The sequence below is a fragment of the Helicoverpa armigera genome, chromosome 4 (assembly GCF_030705265.1).
Source record: "Helicoverpa armigera isolate CAAS_96S chromosome 4, ASM3070526v1, whole genome shotgun sequence".
Taxonomy (NCBI): domain Eukaryota; kingdom Metazoa; phylum Arthropoda; class Insecta; order Lepidoptera; family Noctuidae; genus Helicoverpa; species Helicoverpa armigera.
This window is the reverse complement of record NC_087123.1, coordinates 807,615-832,829: the sequence shown is the minus strand read 5'-3', so window position 1 is coordinate 832,829 and position 25,215 is coordinate 807,615. Positions and strand designations below refer to the sequence as shown.

The 25,215-nt window shown below is 35.2% G+C and overlaps 2 protein-coding genes across 2 annotated transcripts; both read left to right on the top strand.

Annotated features, from left to right (window-relative positions):
- The first annotated feature begins 2,679 nt into the window (after window positions 1-2,679).
- Window positions 2,680-18,519, top strand: LOC110370438 (uncharacterized). Its single transcript, XM_064034294.1, is given in 20 exon segments — window positions 2,680-2,890; window positions 3,695-3,784; window positions 4,191-4,301; window positions 4,750-4,935; window positions 5,580-5,776; window positions 6,139-6,196; window positions 8,966-9,164; window positions 9,368-9,519; window positions 9,857-10,036; window positions 10,315-10,491; window positions 12,251-12,412; window positions 14,619-14,708; window positions 15,540-15,650; window positions 15,745-15,930; window positions 16,257-16,492; window positions 16,600-16,630; window positions 16,755-16,944; window positions 17,161-17,312; window positions 17,725-17,904; window positions 18,245-18,519. Coding segments are annotated over 20 exon segments (3,102 nt in total). The 5' UTR covers window positions 2,680-2,736; the 3' UTR covers window positions 18,505-18,519.
- Window positions 18,520-20,404: 1,885 nt separating this feature from the next.
- LOC110370519 (cytochrome P450 4d2-like) lies at window positions 20,405-25,136 on the top strand. Its single transcript, XM_064034460.1, has 10 exons — window positions 20,405-20,773; window positions 20,965-21,057; window positions 21,249-21,359; window positions 21,812-21,997; window positions 22,368-22,564; window positions 22,846-22,909; window positions 23,230-23,431; window positions 23,673-23,824; window positions 24,173-24,352; window positions 24,823-25,136. The coding sequence occupies exons 1-10, from the start codon at window positions 20,614-20,616 to the stop codon at window positions 24,990-24,992; spliced, it is 1,515 nt and encodes a 504-aa protein (XP_063890530.1). The 5' UTR covers window positions 20,405-20,613; the 3' UTR covers window positions 24,993-25,136.
- Window positions 25,137-25,215: the final 79 nt, after the last annotated feature.

The window sequence follows — 25,215 nt, the reverse complement described above, 5'->3', positions numbered from 1 at the left end:
GTATTTAGTCAAAGTAAAGTAAAAATCTGAAAACGGCCAAGTGTGAATCACTTTCGAAAATAACGAATGTGTAACTTTGATCCACGAACATAATATATGATAACAAGTCATGTCAGTCAGTTGGTAAATCTAGTCCATTTAATTAATCTAGTTCATTTCTTTGTAAGAAATATAGTGCATATTAAAAAATCTAAAAAATAGTATAAATGAGACATTTCTTTAACTAACTTCATCATAAGAAAAAAATAAAATAAACAACCTTACAAAAATAAATGAAATCCCATCCAAAACAAAAATGTGAAAGACTGCCAAGTTCGATAATATGGGAATGCTTCGCCTATAAAAGAAGTGAGATCTGAATAAGTACCAAGTTCCATACACATACCTCAGTTAGAAATAGTTACTTTTTAATGATGATTACTTGGCAAGTTTTAATAGAAAATTAAATACTTGATTCATTGCGTTTAGTAGGTTTATAACAAGGTGTATGAAAACTTGCCAAGTAACATCATTAAAAAGTAACTATTTTTAACTGAGGTATATGTATGGAACTTGGTACTTATTCAGATCTCACTTCTTTTATAGGCGAAGCATTCCCATATTATCGAACTTGGCAGTCTTTCACATTTTTGTTTTGGATGGGTAAAACTTTCACAAAGCAGACCGTAGTTTTCTGTAGTGTTCTTAGGTAAAATTAAGCCAACTTATTTGAAAATTAAAATTTGGAAGAAAAAACATTGTAGAAAATTATAATTTTAGTTTTGATAATTGAATTCAATGTTTAGGAAATCATTTTTGATTTTGATTTATGATGATGATCATAAAATAATTAATATTTTATAATCTTTTGGAAAATAATTATTTTTCTTATTTATTTTGATTAAAAAATACACCATGACACCACAATCCCAATGTTTATAAAATGTAAACAAAACATGACTGTCCGCTAACCTACCTCTTAGGTACCTATAATATATGATAGTAATTAATATTGTTTCGTTAGCTGACCTCAATCATGTTTATAATTATAAACACATATGAGAATTCTGTATAATTACTCAAATAGAATAATGGGTAATTAAAATGACATTTAGGTTTCTCTTATGTATCTTGATCTTTACCCCTTGTGGGGTAAAAACAACTTGAGTATGAATGAAAAAGCTTACTTACTGCAATTAAAATGTAAGTGTAATTAAATATGTATTTATGTAGGTAAACGACTATAGAAAAAGTACCTATGTGCTTAGGACTACGTATTTTTGCCTTTTCTGGGTACATTAATCGTATTATGATAAATAGATATTGTAGATAATGAGTAACTATGACTCAAATATTGAAATTGAAACCTCTGAATCTCTTGCTTCTCTTATTTTTTGTTTAATTTTCTGAATAGATATTCAAAAAAGGCTTTCAGTAGGAAAATAAATTAGATATATGGTATGGATGTATCGATGGATCAAACAGTAAATGATTTACAAGAAAATATTGAATTTGGGAGTGATCGTTGTTACAAAAAGTTATACATATTCCATTACCAAGGACAGGATTAACAAACACGGTAATAATTAATCAAAAATACTACAAACTTGGTTTTGGCTCAACTAGTACCTGCTTGTTTTTTTTTGTAGTTATTTACAAACAGAAACTCGAATTTTTGTTTCTTTCTATCCAAGTTTTTTTGAACTATAGGTATCTCTGTTTAACCCAGAGGTCAAAATTATCGGTAAAAACGATAAAGCCGATTTGAATCTTGTAGCGATCCTAACTAATATTATAAATGTGAATGTATGTTGATGTAGGTCTCCTTTGTCTTATCAAAACATGGATAAGACAGAGGTCCTATTAAACCTCCATGTAGCACTTGCCTACATGGAGACTTCAACGCTTGATGTTTCTTGACCATTCCCAATACCTAAGAGAAATAGTGCAGCTAAGTAAATACAACTTCGAGAAAGAGATTGAAGAGTCTCGATTCAGAAATGAGGAGACCCGCAGAGGAACGAAAGTCAACGGCATAGCCCGAAGAAATGCAAAGTTGGAGTGGCAATGGACAAGGCACATAGCTCGTAGACCAGATGACCAATTGGGCAGAAAAGTGTTCAAGTGGTGATTACAACCCGAAGACGCAGTGTGTTCAGGCCTCCTCTAGATGGACGGATGATCTAACCAAGGTCGTCGGGAAGCAGTAGATGCGGCTTGCTGAAGATCGAGAAAAATGGCGAACCTTTGGGGGAGGACTTTGTTCAGCAATGGACGTCTTTCGGCTGAAGCAACAACTGGAGGTTTAGTTGTTTATTAGATTTCATTTATTCAAAGCAAACCACTAACACCCGGAGAAATTCATGATATTCATTTGCACATAAGTAGCACTTACGGTAGCATTACATGCATCTAAATTATGGGTAATCACAATAAGTCACAATACCGTTGAGGAAGAAGACATGATGTGCCAACCTTTTATACAAAATTGTGATAATGACAAGGGGATGATGATGATTAGGCAAGGCGTAGGTACCTGAAGACGGTTTAATACCTAAAAAGGTACCTAATACACGCAACTAAATTAAAAATTTCATTGCGTGAAGTAAATCTCTCAAGACTAGTAAAACCGCGAGAGACAACTAGTATACGAGTAACATATCTAATTCTTTTACAACAGGGCCCTTTAATTAAGCATCTAAGTATATAAGTTAAGTTGCGTGGTCATACGTCACAGTTGGTTATGAATCGTGAGCCATGCTGTGGCTAGTGGTCTGTGCCGTGGCTCTGTGGCTAGTGGTCAGGCGGTTTCAGAACCGCAGGATAATAGAAGTGGCTAGTAAAATAAAATGTGGCGTCAAAGCTTACCCTTTGGTTGGCCATGCGTATTTGTTTATGGGGGGTGGAGTAAGTGAGTACAAATTTTATTTTTCTTGCCTATCTAAGTAAGACTTAAAGATTTTGAGTTGAAAATAATATCATAGGGCTCCTTTTACAAAAAAACTATTACCACTACCACTAAACTAATGTTTAAATTGATTAAGTAATTGTTATTTATCGTATTTGCATTTCTTTTTAACCGCATTTTATATTTTAACTAAGTTTTTAAATAAGAAGTCATGTCAAGATTGTTTGTCCTTTTGTAAGTGCCTATAACAAACGGAATATACGAAGATCTGGAAGAAATTACGCATTTGAATATAACGACTTCGCTCGTTTAGCATCATTAATATGTCGTTTAATACCTATTCATATATTTTTTAAAGATTCAAACGAATTAATAAACACAGTTTTAATTATCAAAACAGTATGATCATTGACCCCAAGCCCTTTAGTTAATAACTCGATATATTTAGAGGTCCTATTGCTTAATCCGAGCTAGCAATATGATATATTTTTTTATCTTTAACGTCTGTTTACTTCTGCTAGCGGACCCGGATAAAAAAGCATTGTTAAAAAGGCTGTCTATTACTGAAAGAATTTTTCATATCGGGCTAGTAGTGGTTCTGAGATTAGCGCATTTAAGCAAACAAGCTAACGAACTCTTCAGCTTTAAAATATTATGTAGATATAAAGTGGATTCAAAATTAAAGTAAGAAAATAAAATAAATACAACTTCGAGAAAGAGAAAATAAATTCGTGTGTAATCATTCCTTTGTTAATAGTTCAGACTACAGTGAACAATATTACCTATAAATATATTTCGTTTTTGCAGATCGTATGGAATCATTTCAGAGATTAGGTCGCGATGCTATCAAAAATGGTGGACTCTCTAATTTCTGGCTGGGGGGACACTATTATACGGGTAAGTCAAGACTTGATGTCCTAGTACCAGACATTAGTAGTGGTAGTACTCTCATAAAATTTTGATATGAAACCATTCAACATTGAGGACTCTGGTGGCCTTCTCATCTGCCTAGACTTGTCACCTATTTTGGGATTGGCTTCCAATCTACTGAAAAAAGGGCTTCAGGACAAAGAAATGAAGAGAAAACATTTAAGTGAAAACAATATAAAACTTAACACAAATAGGGCAAAAGGAGCATATTTTTTTGGGTGTGCCATATAAATTCAGTTCAACATACCTACTTTATGAGATAATTACTTATGTTACATCCACCTTGAACCAATTTTTGTAACCCAAATAAATAATAAAGGTTGCCGTGTTATCTTTATTTCAAATACGTAATTAATTAATTGTTCATTTGCAGTGGTCGTAGATCCCGTGGATTTAGAAGTTATATTAAAAACTTCTTTGGAAAAGGATGATATTATGCGCTTTGCAAGAAACCTTATCGGCAATGGAACGATTTTTGCACCAGGTAAATAGCATAACGACCTTTAAATGTTTTTATTTTATTTACTTCTCTGTGACTTATGTCAACAAAAAAGGTCTTTAGCTTTATATATTTTGTTTTTGTGGATCTAGCAGGTAGTTTGAGCATGAACACTTATAAAAACATCGTTAGTCAAAAATCTCTGTAAATTGACGAGTTCTGTATTTCTTTAAAACAAATGTAACTTGGCAGAATGATTATTACTCATGTATTTCCCTTTATATTTTTCCTATGTTTATAAAATTCCCTTAGAACTCCTTTATTGAGAGTAAATATGTACAATTATGTATTCAACCTATTTTACACCTTATGAACGCCCTTATGTACTCCCTTATGTACTCCTCCTATATGTATAATCTCTTAGGTATGTGCCTACTCCTTTATGAATCTCTATCATTTGACCATTCTCCAAGCTTTGACTTCTCAATCATAGTGAACATCTGGCGTCCTCGTCGCAAAGTCCTGGCTCCGACCTTCACGCCCAAAAACCTGAACAACTTCGTGAATATCTTCGCTCGGCAAAGTCAGGTGATGGTGGAACAACTACAGTCTGTTGAGGGGAAAGGCAACTTCTCAGTTTGGAAGTATATTACCAGTTACACTATGGATTCTGTTTGTGGTAAGTTCGTCTTGTTTTGACGCAAACTAAACGTTTTGGACGAGTAATATACGGAGCCCATTGGTTTATATTTCACTAATGCCCATAGATTATCTATTAAGTTAGACTAGCATTCTACAGCTAGTTACTGGCTCTAAATCACCCAGTTGTCTGTCTAAAGTCTAAACCCAAGTTTTTCTGTCGCAGCAATTGAAAAAGCTGTCTTTAAAATTCAGCGATGTTTTGATGTGTGTGTGTCCCTAAAATGATCCTCAAACTTTTGCTTTGAAGTATTTCCGTCTACCTATATTAAAATTATTATATTCGTAAATCGTTGTCGAGGCTAAGATTATGACGTTAATGCAATTAATAAAAAATCTAGCTAAGCTTATAAAAAATAAGCAAGTTAAGAATTATGACTAAATTAATCGGTTCAGTAAAAAAAAAAACAAATTATACTTATAATTATTCATAGTCTGGATATGCGTCATTAGTCAGTTCTATACTTTCTGTTAACTACTTATAAAAAAGGTTTAGGTACCACATTTAAATATCTCCTTTGTCAATGCTATTCAAAACATTCTTCACCAATCCCAAGCTTACCATTGTCAACCTTATTACAAACAGCGTAAGATACAAAGTTTCAAAATTCTGATGTTCCCCAGAAACCGCCCTAGGTGTAAACGTAAATGCGCAAAAGACTACGGACGAGCCATTTCTGATGGCGTTTGAAGAGTGCTGCAAGTTAATGGCTGCCCGCATGTTAGCCCCGTGGTTGCATGCTGATGCTGTGTATAAGCTGTTACCCCAACATACTGGCTTTGAAGCCTGTAAGAAGCTCATCTGCAATTTTATTGACCAGGTATGCTCGCTATATAAACTCTCTGATACCTAATAGCCTAAAATATGGTTTCTTATGTTATGTGAATAGAGGTCCATGTAGGAGATATCCTCAGAAAACGAGTAGGCGCTTTCGATAGATCGATGAAGAATTTATCACCCACAGCAACTGGTTAAAACTCAAGTTTGTTCAAGTTTGGCGAATTTTGTGAATCAGGGCCGCAGTAACTCTTTCTAACAGTCCCGCAGCCCCGCCAGTAGGATTTTACCCCTGAGAATAAATAATAAGCACTTTTTACCTACATCTAAAACTCGAACAGTACCTACATCACCATTGAGACGGTCAATTAAACTAAGAAACCAATGCTTCTGTATTTATTGCAGGTGATAAAAGCAAAACGGAAAAGCATAAAGATAGACGAGACCAACATCACGAAAAAAGGTACGTAGGTTACTTACATAATCATAATTATTATATGCATGTCCATTTTCCAGGAAGGACTCAAAACAATTTACTTGTATCTGTACTTTGCATTGGTTACTATTAGGTTAATGGCAGGCCAAGAGTACTGGCCAGTTGTAAACACAGGTTAAACGTCACAAACGTATATTATGTAATTATTTTACAGCCTTCGTTTTGTTAAATGTGCTAGTCATTTGATTATATTACTGTAAATTCAACTCCTAAGCGGCTTTTGTCTATTATTGAAATCCCATGCATCGGAGAGCACGTAAATGTCGGTCCTGCGCCTGATTTCTCTCCGGTCGCAGCGGATTGCCCTCCTTTAGTGTAAAGCAAATGCTTGTGCACTATAATAATAAGTCCTGCGGATCGCCTTTAAGAAAAAAGCCGCTGTGGTCGATATTATTGAAATAAATCTAAGCTCTTCAAAACCTTTCTATAGAGCCAGTAATAGTTAGAGATCCTACAACCCTCAGGGTACAATATATTTTTTTCCCCATTTGGCAACTCACGTTTTTAACGAGCCCGATTTAGTACTTCAGAAAAAAATACCGAGAGACCACTTAATTATCTAAGTAATATAACGTAATTATTATTTTACAATACTCATAAAACTGAAACAATTACACGTTGTAAATAGCCTGCAATTATTCAATTTAAAATGTTTTTACCGCACTAAATGAGGCATAATTAAACTTATTTATTGCATTGTAAGAAATAATGAAATTCAAGAATTTTGCCTTCTGTGTCATCCCAATGATGTGTAGGTCACACTTTGTACTTTCGTACTAGACCACGGGACTATAAAGTCCCGGAATTTTTAAAGGCGAACGTTGGGCCGAACCCGACACGTTGAAGCCCTTTAAAGACAACTTCAATAAAATCGCATTATCAGTAGATATTATAAATCGATTTCAATAATACATCCGCTGCATATCACTTATTTTGTTTTTGACGAGATAATAACTCTGAATTTGCTTGACTCACTAAATAAAATACCTACAAAATAGATGTAAGAAAAATTACGTTCAACACAGGAAAATAATTTCTTCTATAATGAAACACACTACCATTTAACTTTTTTAATTTTTGCCAAATGTCTCTGAGCTTCAGTTGTGCTGCGATTTATGATTACATCCAACCAATCTTCATGATCTTGGACTAATTGACGAGAAACTTGCGTTGTTGACTCTTCATTATTATTCTGTGGTTTTGTAGGTTCCGACATTTTCACAGATTCTGACGTATCTGTAGGTTCTGATATTGTTACGGGTTCCGATGTGTCTGCAGGTTCTGACATGTTTACGGGTTCCAATGCATCTGCAGGTTCTGACATTGTTACGGGTTCCGATGTATCTGCAGGTTCTGACATGTTTACGGGTTCCGATGTATCTGCAGGTTCTGACATTGTTACGGGTTCCGATGTATCTGCAGGTTCTGACATGTTTACGGGTTCCGATGTATCTGCAGGTTCTGACATTGTTACGGGTTCCGATGTATCCGCAGGTTCTGACATGTTTACGGGTTCCGATGTATCTGCAGGTTCTGACATTGTTACGGGTTCCGATGTATCTGCAGGTTCTGACATGTTTACGGGTTCCGATGTATCTGCAGGTTCTGACATTGTTACGGGTTCCGATGTATCCGCAGGTCCTGATATTGTTACGGGTTCCGATGTATCTGTAGATTCTGACATTGTTACGGGTTCCGATGTATCTGTAGATTCTGACATTGTTACGGGTTCCGATGTATCCGCAGGTCCTGACATTGTTACGGGTTCTGATGTATCTGCAGGTCCTGCAGTTCTTGTAGGTTTTTTAACTTCTGCAAAATTCGTGTCACAATGTATAGAATAAATTAGACTTATTATAATGAAAACTGCAGTTTTCATTCTTGATGTGTGCTTCGTCTAGACTTTTCCTTTAAATATTATTTATCGAAGTAATACTAGTCATAAAATGTTTTATATGTTTTCGAAATTGGATATTAGTTTTATTTATTTTATGGTAAGTACTGGCGTAGGAGCTAGTTTTAAGAAGACTTCATTGTACATATATAGCAAGTGGTATAACCAGGCATCTTTACACCAAAACATGTTTTAATCCTGAATTATTGCTGTCTAAACTAAATGCGACTCAGGGCCAACAAAAATTACTAATTAGAGGTACATTATAAAAGTAGAATAATGGTATATCAATATTTTATTATCAACTTTTTCCCGAATTGTCGAGTGAATAGTGATGTGTTCGACGTAATCAAATACAAAACATTTCAATTTCATCGCGAGAAAAATAATTTACTCATTGATGTATTGAAACAAAGAAGATAAAAAAGATTCTGCGGGCCGTAACAATTCAATCCGCGAGCCGCATGCGGCCCGTGATATGGACAGCCCTGTTTTAATGCATAAATAAAATACTAAAATTGTTTCCAAAAGCTTACCTTCAACGCGGAAGAAATCGCCATATCAATGAGCCTTGAGCCGCCATGGTTTTCCTTTCATCCAAATTCTTTCTAAGAATATTTGGCATTATTTAAATATTTTGTAAACATGTAGATAAACTATCGATATGGCTAGAAATAATGTAAATTGTGGGATGACGGCAGATAAAAAGAGTATGATACAAAGGAGAAAACTTGGGCTAACCTAGATGAATATCGGACCTCCAAATATAAGTTCTTATATGCCATCAACTTGCCAAGAATAACAGTTCACGTTTATTATTTTTACCGAACCTTCTACTCCAGACACCACCCATGACATGAAGACCTTCCTAGAACTCCTGATAGAAGCATCAGGGGGAGACCGAGGGTACTCCGACTTGGAGCTACAGGAGGAGACCCTGGTCATCGTAGTAGCTGGTACTGATACCTCGGCTGTAGGGGTGTCTTTTGCTGTCATGATGCTGGCCAGACATCCTGATGTGCAGGAAATGGTGTATAGAGAGTAAGTTGTTTGGTGAAATATTTCATGGGTGTGAAAAGAAAAGACTTGAACTTGACTTGCCTTGTAGAAATGAACCCCATCCTCATCCTTTTTGAAGATATCAAATATATTTTTAATTCAGGAGATAATACAAAAATTTAGCTATATGACGTCATACATTTTTTGATCTTACATAGCAAGGAAAACATTTATTTTTTCCACAGGTTGTATGAAGTATTCGGCGACTCAGACAGACTCATTACCCCAGAAGACCTGCCTCGTCTCAAGTACTTGGATGCCGTGGTCCGAGAAACATTACGGTTGTACCCACCAGTGCCAGTCGTTGTGAGGAAAATTGAAAAAGACGTACAACTACGTAAGTGATTTAATTGTCCTGTCAAAAGATAATGCCGAGATAGTTAAGAATATGTAGGTGTTAGAGAGTCTTGTCAAAAATCTCTCTAGAATTAGATTAATTCACATTAGGTTGCCCGCCCGCGTCCGATAATCAGTGACCGATTTTTGTAGGAGAAAAATAGAACAACTATTTTATAGCACTCAACTCCTACAGTAAGACTGTCAGAAAATCCAAGTCAGATGGTTCTACAAAAACTCGGCCCGGTTATCTGTTCTACATAAAGTCTGATGTCTTACTTCTTTATGCAGGAATTCAATACCTGCTCTTTATTTATTCTTGATACCTTTTATTCCAGCGTCAGGAGTAACCCTAGTAGAAGGCTGTGGAGTATTAGCCCACATTTGGAGTACTCAGCGCAACCCTCGGTATTGGGGGGATGATGCGGAGCAGTTCCGACCAGAACGCTTCCTCGAGACCACGTTCAAACATCCTGCTGCCTTCATGGCTTTCAGTCATGGACCTAGGAATTGTTTAGGTGAGTTGACGGATTTTAGGACGTAAAATATTACAATTTATCTCCCATTTAGTTCGAAAGTTTATAAACTTCCTAATAAATTGATATACTTACGGATCTTGTTATTTTCCGGTGACAGATATACCTATTTTATTGTAATATCTAAACAAAATTTTCCGATGACATTGAAAAATTACATTTGATGGGGACGAATATAAGGAACGTTTTCGCAAAAGAAAAACAAATAGCAGTTAAGATTTCCTACGATAAATTACCTAATGGACTCAATTCTTTTCCAGGCTACCAATACGCGATGATGTCAATGAAGACAGCGTTAGCGACTCTTGTCAGAAGATACCGAGTGTCCACTTCTGACATGGCCAGAAGTAACGGCTGCAAACCAGAAGATAAGCCCATCACGGTCACCTTTGATATCATGATGAAAGATGCTGATAGGTTCACTGTACAATTGGATAGTAGGAAATAGGGGTGTGATAGGATATTTTTTTTATAGTTTTTGTAAATAAATAATAAAATAGTAAGAACTGTGTTTTTATTTTGAAACTTCCTTTTAATCCTTTAGGACCAAAAATGTTGATGTCTTGGCAAATATGTATCATCATCATCAGCCTATCGCAGTCCACTGCCGGACATAGGCCTCTCCAAGTGCACGACACTGAGATCGATTTTCTATATATATATGAAGACAAAATTAAACCATTGGTATAAATAAGTGAACTATTACTGCTCTAGTTGACGCCAGCGATCCCGTTGTACCTGACTCCGCATACCTGGATGAAGAGTAGTCCGTAGGTTGTGTCGATAACTTAGTTAAAAACGTTTTCATATCGGATTTGTAGTTCCTGACATACCCCAATAAATTATAAACTTCCAAGGTTCCTACTGAAACTAACACAGCAACGAAGTAATAAACACTTCACTGTGGCTTGCGTTGCTTATTTATTCAGGCGTTGTAAAACTATATTCTTTGTTTACGTAGAAGCGGAATAATAAATATTGAATTAAATGATTATTTTAAGTTATTTCATATGGACTACATGGTATTTATGCTTTCCATTATTTTTCATCCTTTCTTAATTTATATATTTTAGAATCCTCTCAATTTCTGTGAGGATGTCGAGCAAGGCCATTATACTTATTAACTCTCTGTTCCTTTTACGTTCCTTTTTGTCATCTCCTAGCATGCGTCGGGATCAACGACATTTTTAATTAATTTAGTTACGGTGCAAATTTATTGCATTTATTTTATTCATTAGTCATAATGTAATAAATCCTACCCTTAGGCTGATTTTCGAGATCTCATTTAAATTGTAATGTATTTTTTGTTTCATATGTCCATTTGTTAAATATGTACAAACAAGAGGCGATCATAACCTAACCTTACCTTAAATACTTAAAACTACATACCTACCAACAAATCTATACATCTACCTACTCAGTAGGTATGTAGGTAAGTACTTAGGTAGTTACCTTCCTCACTCTAGTTTGGATATTTATAAATAAAATAGTTACTTAATCTTCTTTTTTCCGTGGTTAATTTTATCATCAGCCTTTTATTGTCCCATTGCAGGGCCGTGACCCCTTCTCAAGAGATGGAATTAGGTTTAATCAGCACGCAAAATATAGGCTAACTAATATAGGTTACTTTACTCCTGAGCTTGTAACAACCCAAGCTCAGGAGTAAAGTAACAAGTGTTTGGTTTGAGTGGACCTACTCGTATATTTGTTTCACAGTAAATCTAAAATAACTATGCACCTTTAAATAGGTATATCAGAAGTTTCTGTAATTATATGTTTGTTTATTGAAGTTAATGTTTTAGATATTTCATTACACATGCAATGCAATACATGCAATTCAATGCAGTACGTTATGGAATGCAATAAACGATAGGATACAATACGATAAAACAACTTTTGTTTTCTCAAAACCTTTCAATCCAAAAATCCAAGGACTTATCAAAATGGCCGATGACAGAAACCCGTACACAACAGCTAGTCTAGGAAAAGTGCAACCAGACCAAAGCTAAGATACTCAATAAGGGAAAGACACTTCGTTAAAAGCTTCCAACAAAATCAGTCGCGAGCTTTCATTTACGGGATATAAAAATAATATTGGAACGCATTTTAACCACTTCATAGTACATTAACTATTTGACGCTGACTGTACGTTCAAAATAGAACCTTTATAAACTTTATATTATTGTTAACTGGTAGAAAAAATGTTGTGGATATTAGCGGCTTTATTTCTCATGCTTTGGACAATGATGGCCAGATTCAAGAATCGAAGATTGATCGCTTTGGCTGACAGACTTGCACCAAGGAGTATTGCGTTGCCCTTTGTTGGACATGGCTATCGATTTTTGGGAGATGATGAAGGTAAATATATTTTTTATACAATTCTATTTACTGTTTTTTGTGTATTTAAAATAGGATGGTTTTGATAAATACAGAGGGTGTGTTTGCTACGTTTTAGGGTAGTAATCTCTGATCTACTAAACTAATTTTGTTTGTTTTACTAATGGAAAGCTACATTATTCTCTGAAGCTATATTAAATTATACGATATTTTTAACTGTCACGGGTTCATGTTATCCTTATCCGGGTATGAGAATAGGGTTCATCGGTACAAGACTAAAACGTGGGAGTCATAATATTACCTAGAGCTTTTTATTTTCTTTAGTGTGTTAAAATCGTGCAAGCTTCATTTAACTACTTCCTCAGAACTTAGGACTTATCGATAGGTATACATACAGTTCTGATGACAATGCATTAATAATAATATAGAAAGAACCTTATGTAGGTACTGTACTCCGTAGTCCTTTCTTTTGAGAGATCTTCACAACAGTTCGGAGCAACAGTTAAGTAGCTCTAATGACAATTATCTTTATTTCTATACTAAAACAATAAGGAGGAAACATTTTTTGTTAGCATCATAGAGGCTAAGAAACTACTGAACCTTTTGAAAAATTCTTGCCCTTTTGGGAAGCTACATTATCCCTGAGTAGCCTAGGTTATATTCAGTATATCCGGGTATGGGCAGTAGTTCCCGCGAAAAAAAAAAAATAAAGAGCAATAAAAGCTTGTGATGCGACGATGGAATACTACGAAGCCAAAAGGTCAGTCTGCCGAAAGGTTTATTTACCTACCATGGAACTAGTTTAAGTACTTACCTTCGTAAGTATATCTACTGTCCTTATAACAGATACCGGTACCAGGTACATACTTCCAGGCAATCTACTATATTTATATCAGTTTATACAATTTAGTACCTATCATTGACATTACATACTGTAGCTACCTATATACCCACGATGTATTAAAATAAGCTAATTTTTAAAAAAAGTTTAAAAACCATATTTTTACTTGCACACCAGATCATAAATGGCAATAGGTTTTTTAACTTATTTACCTACATAAGTGTGCTTTTTATCTCGCTACAAAGTTCTCTCTGTGACACCCGGAGACACTGTAGCTTCCAAAATCATTTCATTAGTTCCGGAGTCTATTTTATGCAAACGAACAAACAATAAAGACTTTCCTCTTTAAAATTGTATCTACCGCCTTCCTAAGTAAATTGTACAATTGATACATTACCCTTGAGTAGGTAGTGTAGTCCATAAGCGAAACCGGTATGGGATATTTTATATGGGCCATATAAAATATACTTTATTCCATACATTGGTATTTTTTTTTGGGAATTCGGCGATTACAATAATTAACTAATAAGTAGGCAGCGATTTTTGTAAAGGTAACCGGGACATTATAAAGCTTTTGAATTCGTACCGTCTGTGGTACCGGCATGTAGGTGTACCTAATTATTGTTTTAGTATGCCCAAATAAATTGATATGCATTGCGCGCAATATTAAATTGCCGAAACCTTTAATTATTTTGCTCTAATGTTAATTAGTCTTTGTCGTGCCCTAAAATGATGTGATGCGTAAAATTTTTGCATGGACAAAAAAGCTCGGTAAGTTATGAATAACCACCGTGACGAGAAGAATTAATTAAGTAGGTATGTTTACTTACTTTGTAGACTTACTTCTAAAATAAGTCTACATAGATGTGCGTATGCATTATATTTTTCTGACTTCACAAAGTGAGGTAAATTCTATGTAGGTAAGGTTAAAGCCATGTATTCACTGGGAAACAATGTTTCAGATACACAGTTTCTGAAACATCACGTAGATGTTTACAGCAACAATGTTTCGGAAACTCTGCCGTTCACATCGTCCACAGAAACAAAATTATATGTTTCTGAAATAAAATTATTTGTTTCAGAAACACGTAAATATTGTTTCTGAAACAGTGTTTATAAACAATTGTTTCTTAGTGAATACATGGATTTAATGGAATTGTTTTTAATATACTTATATTAAAAAAATAGAGGCATAAAGAAATCCAGTCAGCTATTATTCATTTACAAGAAACTGACATACTAACTGATAAATTTATTACGATGTGTAAGCTGTGCCCATGTACTATGTGTTCTATCTTTCTTCTTTTCTGTATTCTATGTGTGTATCTGTGTACATGAACTATTAAATAAATAAATAAATAAATTAACATATCCTTTTGTTTTCAGATCGTATGGAAACGTTCAAAAGAATTGGATACGAGGCGATAGAGAAAGGCGGACTTATTTCCCACTGGCAAGCAAATAAGCTTTACGTCTGTAAGCAAATAAAAACTATAATTTGAACTAAACATATTTAACTTTTACCTAATGCCAAAGTGTGTTCGTAATTATAAAACAATAGAAAATCAGTTGTGTCCTTTTCTTCTGTGCTCGCTCATGTACCTAAAACGGTTTTAATCAAGGATAAAATATAATCTTAATTAATAATTGACGATATAATCCCATTAAAATATTATATAAATATAACGTGTTAAGTAATATAAATCTTACTTAACACGTTCAAAATATCCTTGATATTCACCAAAAGTGATTGGGATTCAAAAATACGGAAACAAAAAATTCAAAAAATGCGGAATCTACATGGGGTGCTTTCGGTTAACCTTCATTATGCAACTTTTTAGATGCTTAAGTATACAACTATTCCTCGCAAAATATTTATTTTTAATATCATCAATAAAAATACCTGATAATAATTACCTTATTGATACTTGCATTGAACTTGTTTATCTGAATTAGCTGTACAAGTTTACGTTTTCTCAGTAAAACAGTTATTGTTCCTACCTATTAAAATCCATACTTTAATTACTGTATTATCTTATACTAATGTTATAAAGCTGAAGAGTTTATTTGTTAGAACGCCCTAATCTAAAGAAATACTGGACCGATTTGAAAAAAAATATCTCTATTCGATAGCTCATTTATCGAGAGTTCGAAAGAAATCAGTTGCGGTAGCTAGCTAAATCTATGGAAATTTTCTGGCCTAATGTACTTTTGACGTAGTTTCATAGCATGGAAAGACTGGTCATGGGTTCACAGTGGTCAATGTGGTCATGGGTATTAAAATAGTACTTACTTCTTATTCAATAGTGGTAGCCGACCCCGAGCCTGCGGAGGTTCTACTCAAGACATGCTTAGAGAAGGATGACGTCATGAAGTATTTTAGAAGACTCCTTGGAAACGGCAGCGTGTTTGCACCAGGTCAGTATAATTACGTATTCTACAAACTATGGAACTACAATTACAGAAAAATATATCTATATACCTACATCAAATTAATCATCGTTTATTACAGTCCCAATATGGCGTCCGCGTCGCAAGATGCTAGCTCCGACCTTCAGCCCTAAGAACCTGAACTCGTTCGTGAAGGTGTTCTCCAACCAGAGCAGCACCATGGTGAAACAGCTCAGCTCCGTCGCTGGCAGAGGCGCCTTCTCCATCTGGAAGTACCTCACTACTTACTCCATGGATTCTGTTTGTGGTATGGTATAATGTCTTGACTAGTTTTTTCTGAAATTGCTATAATGCAAGTAATTTTAACTTATAAGACTGATGAGCTAGCTTCCAACTACTTACTGGTTTCACTCGAGTTCCACGGCAACAACTTCGTCCACTCCTATAAAAGAGTTGCCTATAGTGTTCCTCAATAAATGGTCACAATGGACACACCTAGTTTCTGCCTCTAATTGCATTAGGTCCACTAACGGTTCAAATAAACTATTTAATATATAATATTGTCACAAAAACACACACAACATATATCATTAATACAGATTCATTATCTACTTATTAAAGCAAACTTTACAGAAACGACACTAGGTATAAAGATGAACTCCCAGCTGCAGCCAGACCAGCCATTTCTTCACGCCTTCGAAACCTGCTGTCGTATAGACGCCAAACGCATTTGTCAGCCGTGGTTATACAATGAGACGGTCTACCGTTTCTTCTGCGCAAATGCCTCTCAAATGTATGCACATGGCAAGGACCTGATAATGAACTCTATGAACAAGGTATTAAGGTCCAAATGGATATAAAAGAAGTTTGTCAATAGTTTAGGTATTTGGCTTTCAATGATTTTAGTGATGACAGTTTAACGTACAATTTTGTATTATTTCAGATCATTGCATCAAAAGCAGAAGAAGTCCAAAAGAGAAAAGAAAAGATGGAACAAGAGACTTCACGTAAGATTACATTTTTTTTTTAAATTGCTAGGATGTTTATTCCGCTGCTCTTTTTTATATAGCTTATCGCCAGTCTTGCTAATTTGACGTTTCAAAGTTGTTTTCAATGTCCATTTCTCCTCAGAAAAGGAAGAAAGCTGGAAGACCTTCTTGGAACTGCTCATGGAATCGCCAGTGGAGCATAATAACGTGACTTTAAGAGAAGAAACCCTGGTTATCGTGTTAGCTGGTACTGATACTTCGGCAGTTGGATCGGCTTTCACTACTCTCATGATGGCCAAGTATCCTGATGTGCAGGACAAAGTTTATGAAGAGTAAGTTTTGTTTGTAATCACTGTGTAGGTGCATCTGACTTAATCTATAAATTATTCTCAACAGGACAAAAATCATGTTGCCTGCCTCAATAAATGGCGTATCCAACACCCAACCATTTTTTCAAATCAGTCCAGTAGTTTCTTAGATGAGTGCGTTCTAGAAACGGAAATCTTCAGCTTCGCAATATTCTTAAAGTAGGAACAATTATTTTCCAGATTACAGAGTGTGTTTGGCGATTCAGACAGACCAGTGACTCCTGAAGATCTACCCAGCCTCAAATACTTGGAAGCTGTCATAAAAGAGACGTTACGAATGTATCCTCCCGTACCTTTCATAGTACGTCAAGTCCAGAAAGATGTTACTCTGCGTAAGTAGTCTAGTTTACTGAAACATAGATCCAAAAGAAGTAAATTAATTCGGTTCGGTAGCTAAAGACTCTTCAAATTCAAAGCTTTTAGTTAGAAAGCTTTGTGCCCTGAGGATTTTTGTTATATGGTTAATTCGCCGCTGCATAGATCTCGAAACTTCTTACGCCCGAATTTTCTGAGTAGAAGGTTTAAGCTACGTACCTTTATTTATACGAATTTAAAATTGAACCTTTGCAGAGATGCAGGTCTTTCGATAGAGGGTAGGCGCGGAGGCTGTCTTTAATTTGTAATTTTTGACATTCAAAAAGTGCTTTTTTGCAACCAAGTTTGAATAAACGATTTTAAGTTCGAGGTAGAATATTCTGTTCAAAAGTCTACATAATAATAGAGCTAATAATGTTGTTTCTATAGCTTCAGGTATAACAATATTAGAAGGCTGTGGCCTCTTCATCAGCATCTGGTCTATCCACCGCAACCCTCGGTACTGGGGCTGTGACGCGGAGCAGTTCCGTCCTGAGCGCTTCCTCGACGCGCCGCCCACACACCCTGCCGCCTTCATGCCCTTTAGCCATGGTCCCAGGAGTTGTTTAGGTGGGTAGCTACTGGCAGCAGGTATATATTGAAAAGTCCTAAAATGTAAATTGTTATTAAAATAATGCAATCAAGTACCTACCATGTTGGCCATGTGTCGCTTAAGGCTCCCAAGTCATCCATACATAAGATGCGTGAAGAAACATGTACTTTAAAATTTTACTTCCTTATAGTGTTTTACTGTGTCTGCCAGGGAAATATAATTTTCTAATTGGTCGCCTATCATTTTGTTGACTCTGATAAAAACTCATTTAATGTTCAAGACGATCACCCATCCTAAAATTTGCAACGTGCAAAGCAAACAATTTAAGGAATTTGATTTGCTTTTATTTTTTCTCAGGATACCAATACGCGATGATGTCAATGAAAACTGCGATTGCGACGATGTTGCGACGATACCGCGTTCTGCCTAGTGAGACGAATAACTATGTAAACCAGGATAAGTTTGACTTTGATGAAACTAAGAGAGATAATTTTGACTTCAATGGAACCAAGAGAGATAAGTTTAGCTCAGATGGAATCAAAGGAGATCTTAGAGTGAAGTTTGATATCATGATCAGAGACGTCAACGATTTTGTTGTGCAACTTGAATTGAGATAAGATTATTTATATGTACGGATTTTTAATATAGATGTTAAATAAGTAGAATATTATTTTGATGGTAACTGTAATGATAATGTTATGATTAATAATACTATTGTTACCAGTTTTTATCAATTAAGTAACATGTCTTGATTTTCTATAAATAGGTGACACAAAAAAATACATAAATGATTATGATTTTCAGCTTAATTGTATTATTATAATGTATGATTTAACAATAAATAAGCATATAATATTATGTAAAGTGATAGGCTATTTTAATCTGTACAGGATATAACGATATGGCCTTGATTAAATAAGTATTTAAAAACAAATACTTTTATTTTCTCAAGGTAGGGAAGGTCCTTTCTAAAAAACAATTTAATTTAATTTAATTTTGAAGACCTATTTACAACTATATATAAACCGATATTGAAAGCTGGTTTTCTGATACTATGTAATAAATTATACTTATATTATGTTCTTATTGTTCTTTATTTTTTATACCTTTTGTTTTTTTTGCCCACATTACATAATACTCCGAGAATTTAAATTACATCAACATTTGGAAGCGCTTTTTATCTGATGATCACTGAGAGTCGCTTTTTCACTGAATTAAAGAATAATAGAGCATTGGTACCTACGTATTAAATTAAAGGCATTATGGATTTCAGTATGTACAATTACAATGTAAGTATTTTTGAGGAATGACATAACTACTCTTCTAGACAATTCACCTCGTAAATTCTAGCCTTCGAAAAAATTCGAGTGTTTCGCAAATAAATTAGATTGCTGCGCTCGACACATAAGTACCTATATAAAGTTAAGCCTATGAATGGATGAACGGATATCTACGATACACCATGACTTTAGTTTTCGTGGTAATTAAACTATTCGCTATACCTAAGAGGTTGGTACCTATATAATCTAAAAGTATGCTAGTGCCAGACTGATTTTTGCACAAGTATTCATAGGCACACCCAGACACTGATGAACACTATTCCCTTTACTCATATATTCCAAGAGGTCGGCATGCCGCAGGACCGATTTTGAGCTCCAAGATACCTACTTTCCTGACTCAGGGCTGCTTTGCAAAGGTTTTAGTGATTTCAGCGAAGTCGGGAATCTAGGAACTTTTGTAGTCAACCATAATCTTACAACTATATTGAATGAAATGACCGCATCAAGTCAAACCAAGACTAAAAGAAAATTAGGTTCTTATTTACAACTATGAGCAATAACATACGCTTCATATATCTCAAAGCATATTTGTTTTGCTTTTCATATCACATGGAAAGAACATGTTGACGAATAGATGAACAAACTTACTTCTTTATGCGGTGCACTTGATTCAAGCATTATTTAACTAACTATTGCGTCAGACTATGTAAGTACATACTAGAGTGTACGGAGTTCTTGAGTGCTCTTTTTTGGTAAAATGGAAGCACAAGATGGTAAATATGAGATGCTTTATCTAGATGTCAGAGAATTTATTATAGAACGCAGCAGTAATGAGAAATACTTAATGTGACACCGACTAGTCTGAGGAAACTGAATTCTGACTCTGGTAATGCAGGAGAAATTATTAGTTTTCATTGCAATGATTGTGATGAATGTTTGGTTCATAATGTTTGGCATGTTGGTCGTGTTTAGTCCTCAAAGATATGTCCTTTAAATAAATCTCAGAAAGCTGACCCCTGTTGGGTTAAGGCTGAGCAGCTAGAAAGGGAATCCCTTAGGTATACCTATCTAATTATGTATCCTATAAAGGATCCTTTTTATATTGTCACAAATCACCATAATCATGATATATTTCGCGAGCCAATCGTTTTTGATTGCGCATTTTGTCATACTAGACTCTAAAAAGTTTAAGTGGGTGCTACAAAAACTGTTTGTATGTATTTAAATACCTCATCATTGCCAGCCGTAAGTATTTTGTTAGATTCAGTAGCCCATGCAGCTTCATTACCATTTAACTTATTTACTCCGTTTTTAATTACAAAAGTTGTTTTAATTAGAATATCTTCGTTTTCTGTATCTTCTGGTGCCTTATTCATTATCAGATCGTGAATTTTATCAATAACCTTTATATGTTTTGAATTATCGTCTCAGTTTGGTGTTTCTATAATGTTAGGACAAATATTTGTACTAGTTTTAATAATTTGGGTGTTAGTGTTGCGATGGCAAAGGCGGAAGATGATAGATCTCTCACATAAACTTGGTTCTACTAAGCATAGGACTCTGCCTTTTGTGGGACACGCTTACATGTTTTTGGGAAGTGATGAACGTAAGTAGTCTTATCATTTCTTTCATATTATTTTTTATTTATTTGTCTACTTTTGTGTACGTTATTTTGTACCGAATAGGTTTCCTTTTTTCTGTCTTAATTAATATTTCTGTATTTCTTAATAATTTCTCCGGCTATTCCATTGATTCCGTAATTTGATAAATAATGGGATATTGGTATTTATGTTCTAGATCGCATGTCACAGTTCCAAAAGTTGGGTCGCGAAGCTTATGACAAAAAGGATGGTGTGGTTACAATATGGCAAGGGCATCGACTTTATCTTGGTAAGTACACTACGTTTTTTTCTCTAATCTCTTCAATATTATAAGTACTTGTGCTAGCTTTTAGAAGTATAACTTTAAGTAGTATCTCACATAAAAAAGGTTATTAGCCTGTATATGAGAAGAAAAAAGCATCCTATTTAAGACATTAATAGGAAAAACGAAAATGCTTACCTAGCTTTTTTTCCTTCTAGTGATTTCTGACGCAGTAGTGGCGGAGTTTATTTTGAAAACTTGCTTGGAGAAGGATGATGCACTGAAATGTTTGCACCTTATGACTGGCAACGGCAGTATATTCGCACCTGGTAAGACGTTCTATGAGAATAATAATTATCTTTGTAAAGCCATTCATGGTAAACTTTTGTTTGTAAACAAAGTTGCATTAACATGTCGCTGGCAATTACGTTGTTGACGTATAATTTACGGAGTAAATAATACCTCTAATAGGGAAATTACTTGTTACCAACAATATTCTTGTTGCTCTTCAACAATGTTGCTAAACAAATATTTACCATGAATACGAGGCTTTATTTGCACCTCATTATATATTTTGAACTTATTCGAGTGGAAATTATGGTGCCGTGTTTTTTTATCTTTTATAGTTTGCTCATACCGCAAAGAAAACTCTGAATTTTATAATGTAATGGTATAATTTCATCTTTCTTAAATGTTTATAATGGTTTTTCAAAACATCGATTTTAGCGATATACCAACAAATTCCGTAAAGTATTCACCAATCTTTTCTTTTTTTCACTAGTGAACATCTGGCGTCCTCGTCGCAAGATCCTGGCTCCGACCTTCAGCCCTAAGAACCTGGCTCAATTCGCGCAAATCTTCTCTCGTCAGAGCTCCATCATGGTGGAACAGCTGCAAGCCGCGGCTGGGAAAGGCGCCTTCTCCATATGGCAGTACCTTACTACCTATACCATGGATTCTGTTTGTGGTAAGTGTCGATCATGCTTTTTTTGTATGCGACGATGGCCAGTAAATAGTCGAATTCTGATAATAAATTATCAGGTTTAAAGTGGCTATTTTGCATAACTACCATGATCATGAGAAAATCCAGTGTGAATAGTTTACAGCATTTTTGTCTTCAAGGTGAAATATACAGATTCTTGTAGATTATTTGATACGTAATCAAGGTGATCGGTTTAAGCGGCCATATCGCTGCGCTAATGAATGCGGAAAGGACCAACTCGCTTACACTGAAATTCGAAAAGAAAATGCTTGACTATTTCATGCATAAGTTTTTTTTGCTAGTAATAATAGTTGTAAGTACCACAAATCTGATACACACAAATCCAATTTTGCAGAGTCCACCCTAGGAGTCCTAGTGAACTCCCAAAAGCAGACAGAGCAGCCGTTTCTGAAGGCGTTCGACGAGTGTACCCAGCTGGACTCCTCGCGCCTCGTCCAGCCATGGCTACACAACGAGGCGGTGTACAAGCTGACCCCGGCCTACAAGCGGCACGTCAGGTGCAGGAACTATGTCGTCAAGTTTGTTGAAGAGGTACGATATTATACAGCTATTTGGTGAAGGGTAGATTCTATTTATAAAAAGTAAATTAACACATCAGTGGGTGTTAGTACGAAGTTAAAGAAAAGAGAGAAATTGAAAATTATTGTACCTTCCCAAAATAACTTCGAAACAGGGAAAATGTGATTGTATTCACTGAGATAGAATTTTTGAAACTGTCTGGGGATGTAGGTGAAATCGCGCACAAAAATTGTTTTAGGGGTAGCTAATTAACAGGTATATATTTTTTTAAAATATTTTGATTAATATTTCAGGTGATACAAGCTAAAAGGCAGTCGTTGAAAAAAGAAAAGGAGGCTATGACTGAATCTGATAAATGTAAGTAAAACTGAAATATTAGAGTAAATGATATTTAAAAACTTAATAATAATTTGCGTAGGCAGCAAAGAATATTAATGCAGTTTTGAGAACAATAGCTGTGACAGTTTTATATTTTTTTTAGGATTTAACTAATGAATAAAAAAGGAGTTAAATTAAGTAAATTTTATCTATAGTTAGTGTTAAAAAATCTAAAAATTAAAATGAAATAACTGTGGGAAAATCTGTCTACATAATAATAGACTTAAAAAAATAAACAGGATTTCTAACGTCCTAATTAACATTACGAGGATCTAAAAATAAATTATCATTCAATTCAGATATAAAGCAAGATGGACTGAAAACCTTCTTGGAGCTACTCATAGATATGTCGGGAGGTGATCGTGGCTACACAGATCTAGAGCTACGGGAAGAGACTGTTGTTCTGGTTTTGGCGGGTACTGACACTTCCGCAGTGGGGACCGCTTTTACATCCATGATGCTGTCGAAGTACCCTGATGTACAGGATAAAGTTTACGAAGAGTAAGTTTTAAAGCTAGTGCTAAAAATATGAGATATTTTAAGTCATTGTACACACACACCAACAGTGTCTATTACTGGATTAGAAGGTGTTTATCAAAATGTCATTGAAGTAATTTATTCAGACGTAATTTAATCCGAATCGAAAAAAAATGGCATTTATAAAAATATTTTTTTTCTATAGCAGTTTGTTTTACTTCGTTTAGACTTCTAAGTATTTCCTTGACGTCACATTTATTTACAGAATTCAGGAAGTATTTGGTGACTCCAAGAGACCTGTGGTGGCTGAAGACTTGCCTTGTCTCAAGTATTTGGATGCTGTCATACGCGAGACTCTAAGGCTATACCCACCCGTGCCAATCATTGCTCGGAAAGTTGATAAGGAAGTCAATTTGCGTGAGTAGATTGATAAAACTATTACTACATATATTCATTGCTACGAAAAAATAATATGTCCTGAATGATTAGACTTTATTATCGAACAAACGTCTTGTCAAGTCTGATTTACTGGATTCATCATAATTGAGGTCCAAACCACCAATAGGATTTTGTTAAATATATCGTCTTCGCTCACTCGGCATTTAGTATCCCAGAACGAAATATTGCTCCTCTTTGGTTTACTAAAGAGAAAGATTCCCGAGAGAAGACTCCAGACCGGGCCTAAATCTTTTAATTTTTGATTCATAAAGCCCTATTTAATTCAGCAACAAAATTGTCGGCTGTAAACCAAAATTTACATTACAGCATCAGGAGTGACCCTAGTCAAGGAGTGTGGCTTAGTGGTCAACATCTGGTCCATCCACCGCAACCCTCGGTACTGGGGCTGTGACGCGGAGCAGTTCCGTCCTGAGCGCTTCCTCGACGCGCCGCCCACACACCCTGCCGCCTTCATGCCCTTCAGCCATGGACCTAGAGCTTGTATTGGTAAGGAACTTATGTCATCACCATTATTTCAGCCATAAAACGTTCAATGCTAAATCTTCTTCCCCATTGGTGTCCAAAGGACTGGTTAAAAGGTTGTCGGCCAGCATTCGTTGTGAAGTTGCAAGTTTGTAATGCATTGCTTTATATTTTTAGTAGGCGCCAACTAATTCATACTTAACGTCTGTACCAATTTTTTCTCAAGGTTCAAGGTTTAGGGGTTAAAGAGAAATTGCTGGCCGAATCTTTTCATTTTCCTTGAATTTTGTTATATTATTCGTAAGTATTAGGTGTCAAGCGTATTTTATTTAAATCAGTTCAGTATGTGGAGCATTATTATGAAAAAGATTTCTATGGTACAATACGTCATATTTAATTAAAATAACTCTAGTACTAACGTAGTAACGTAGTTAGCCTGTAACTCTTACAAATATCTTGCAGCCAATATTTAAGTTTCTTAATGTTCTTTCCAGGGTACCAATACGCCATGATGTCAATGAAGACAGCCATGGCAGCCCTACTCCGTCAGTACAAGATAATGCCTGCTTCAGATGATGTGGACCTCAAACCCTTGAGGGTCAAGTTTGATGTCATGATGAGAGATGTCGATAACTTCACATTGCAGCTTCAAGAGAGAGTATGATGTAGTGGTACCATCGACTGAGTTCTTCAAGTATACAAAGTTTGTTAATTATTTATTGCTGAACTTATAAAAAGGTCGTCACGGCGCCATGGAAATATTTTATTAAAAACTGTGTGTCTATGCATTTAGTGGGCAATGGGAGCAGATTGCAATTTGAAATAAGTGACTATTTTTACCAGTGTAATGTTTACCTATAATGTGAGTATTTTCTACCAAATAATAA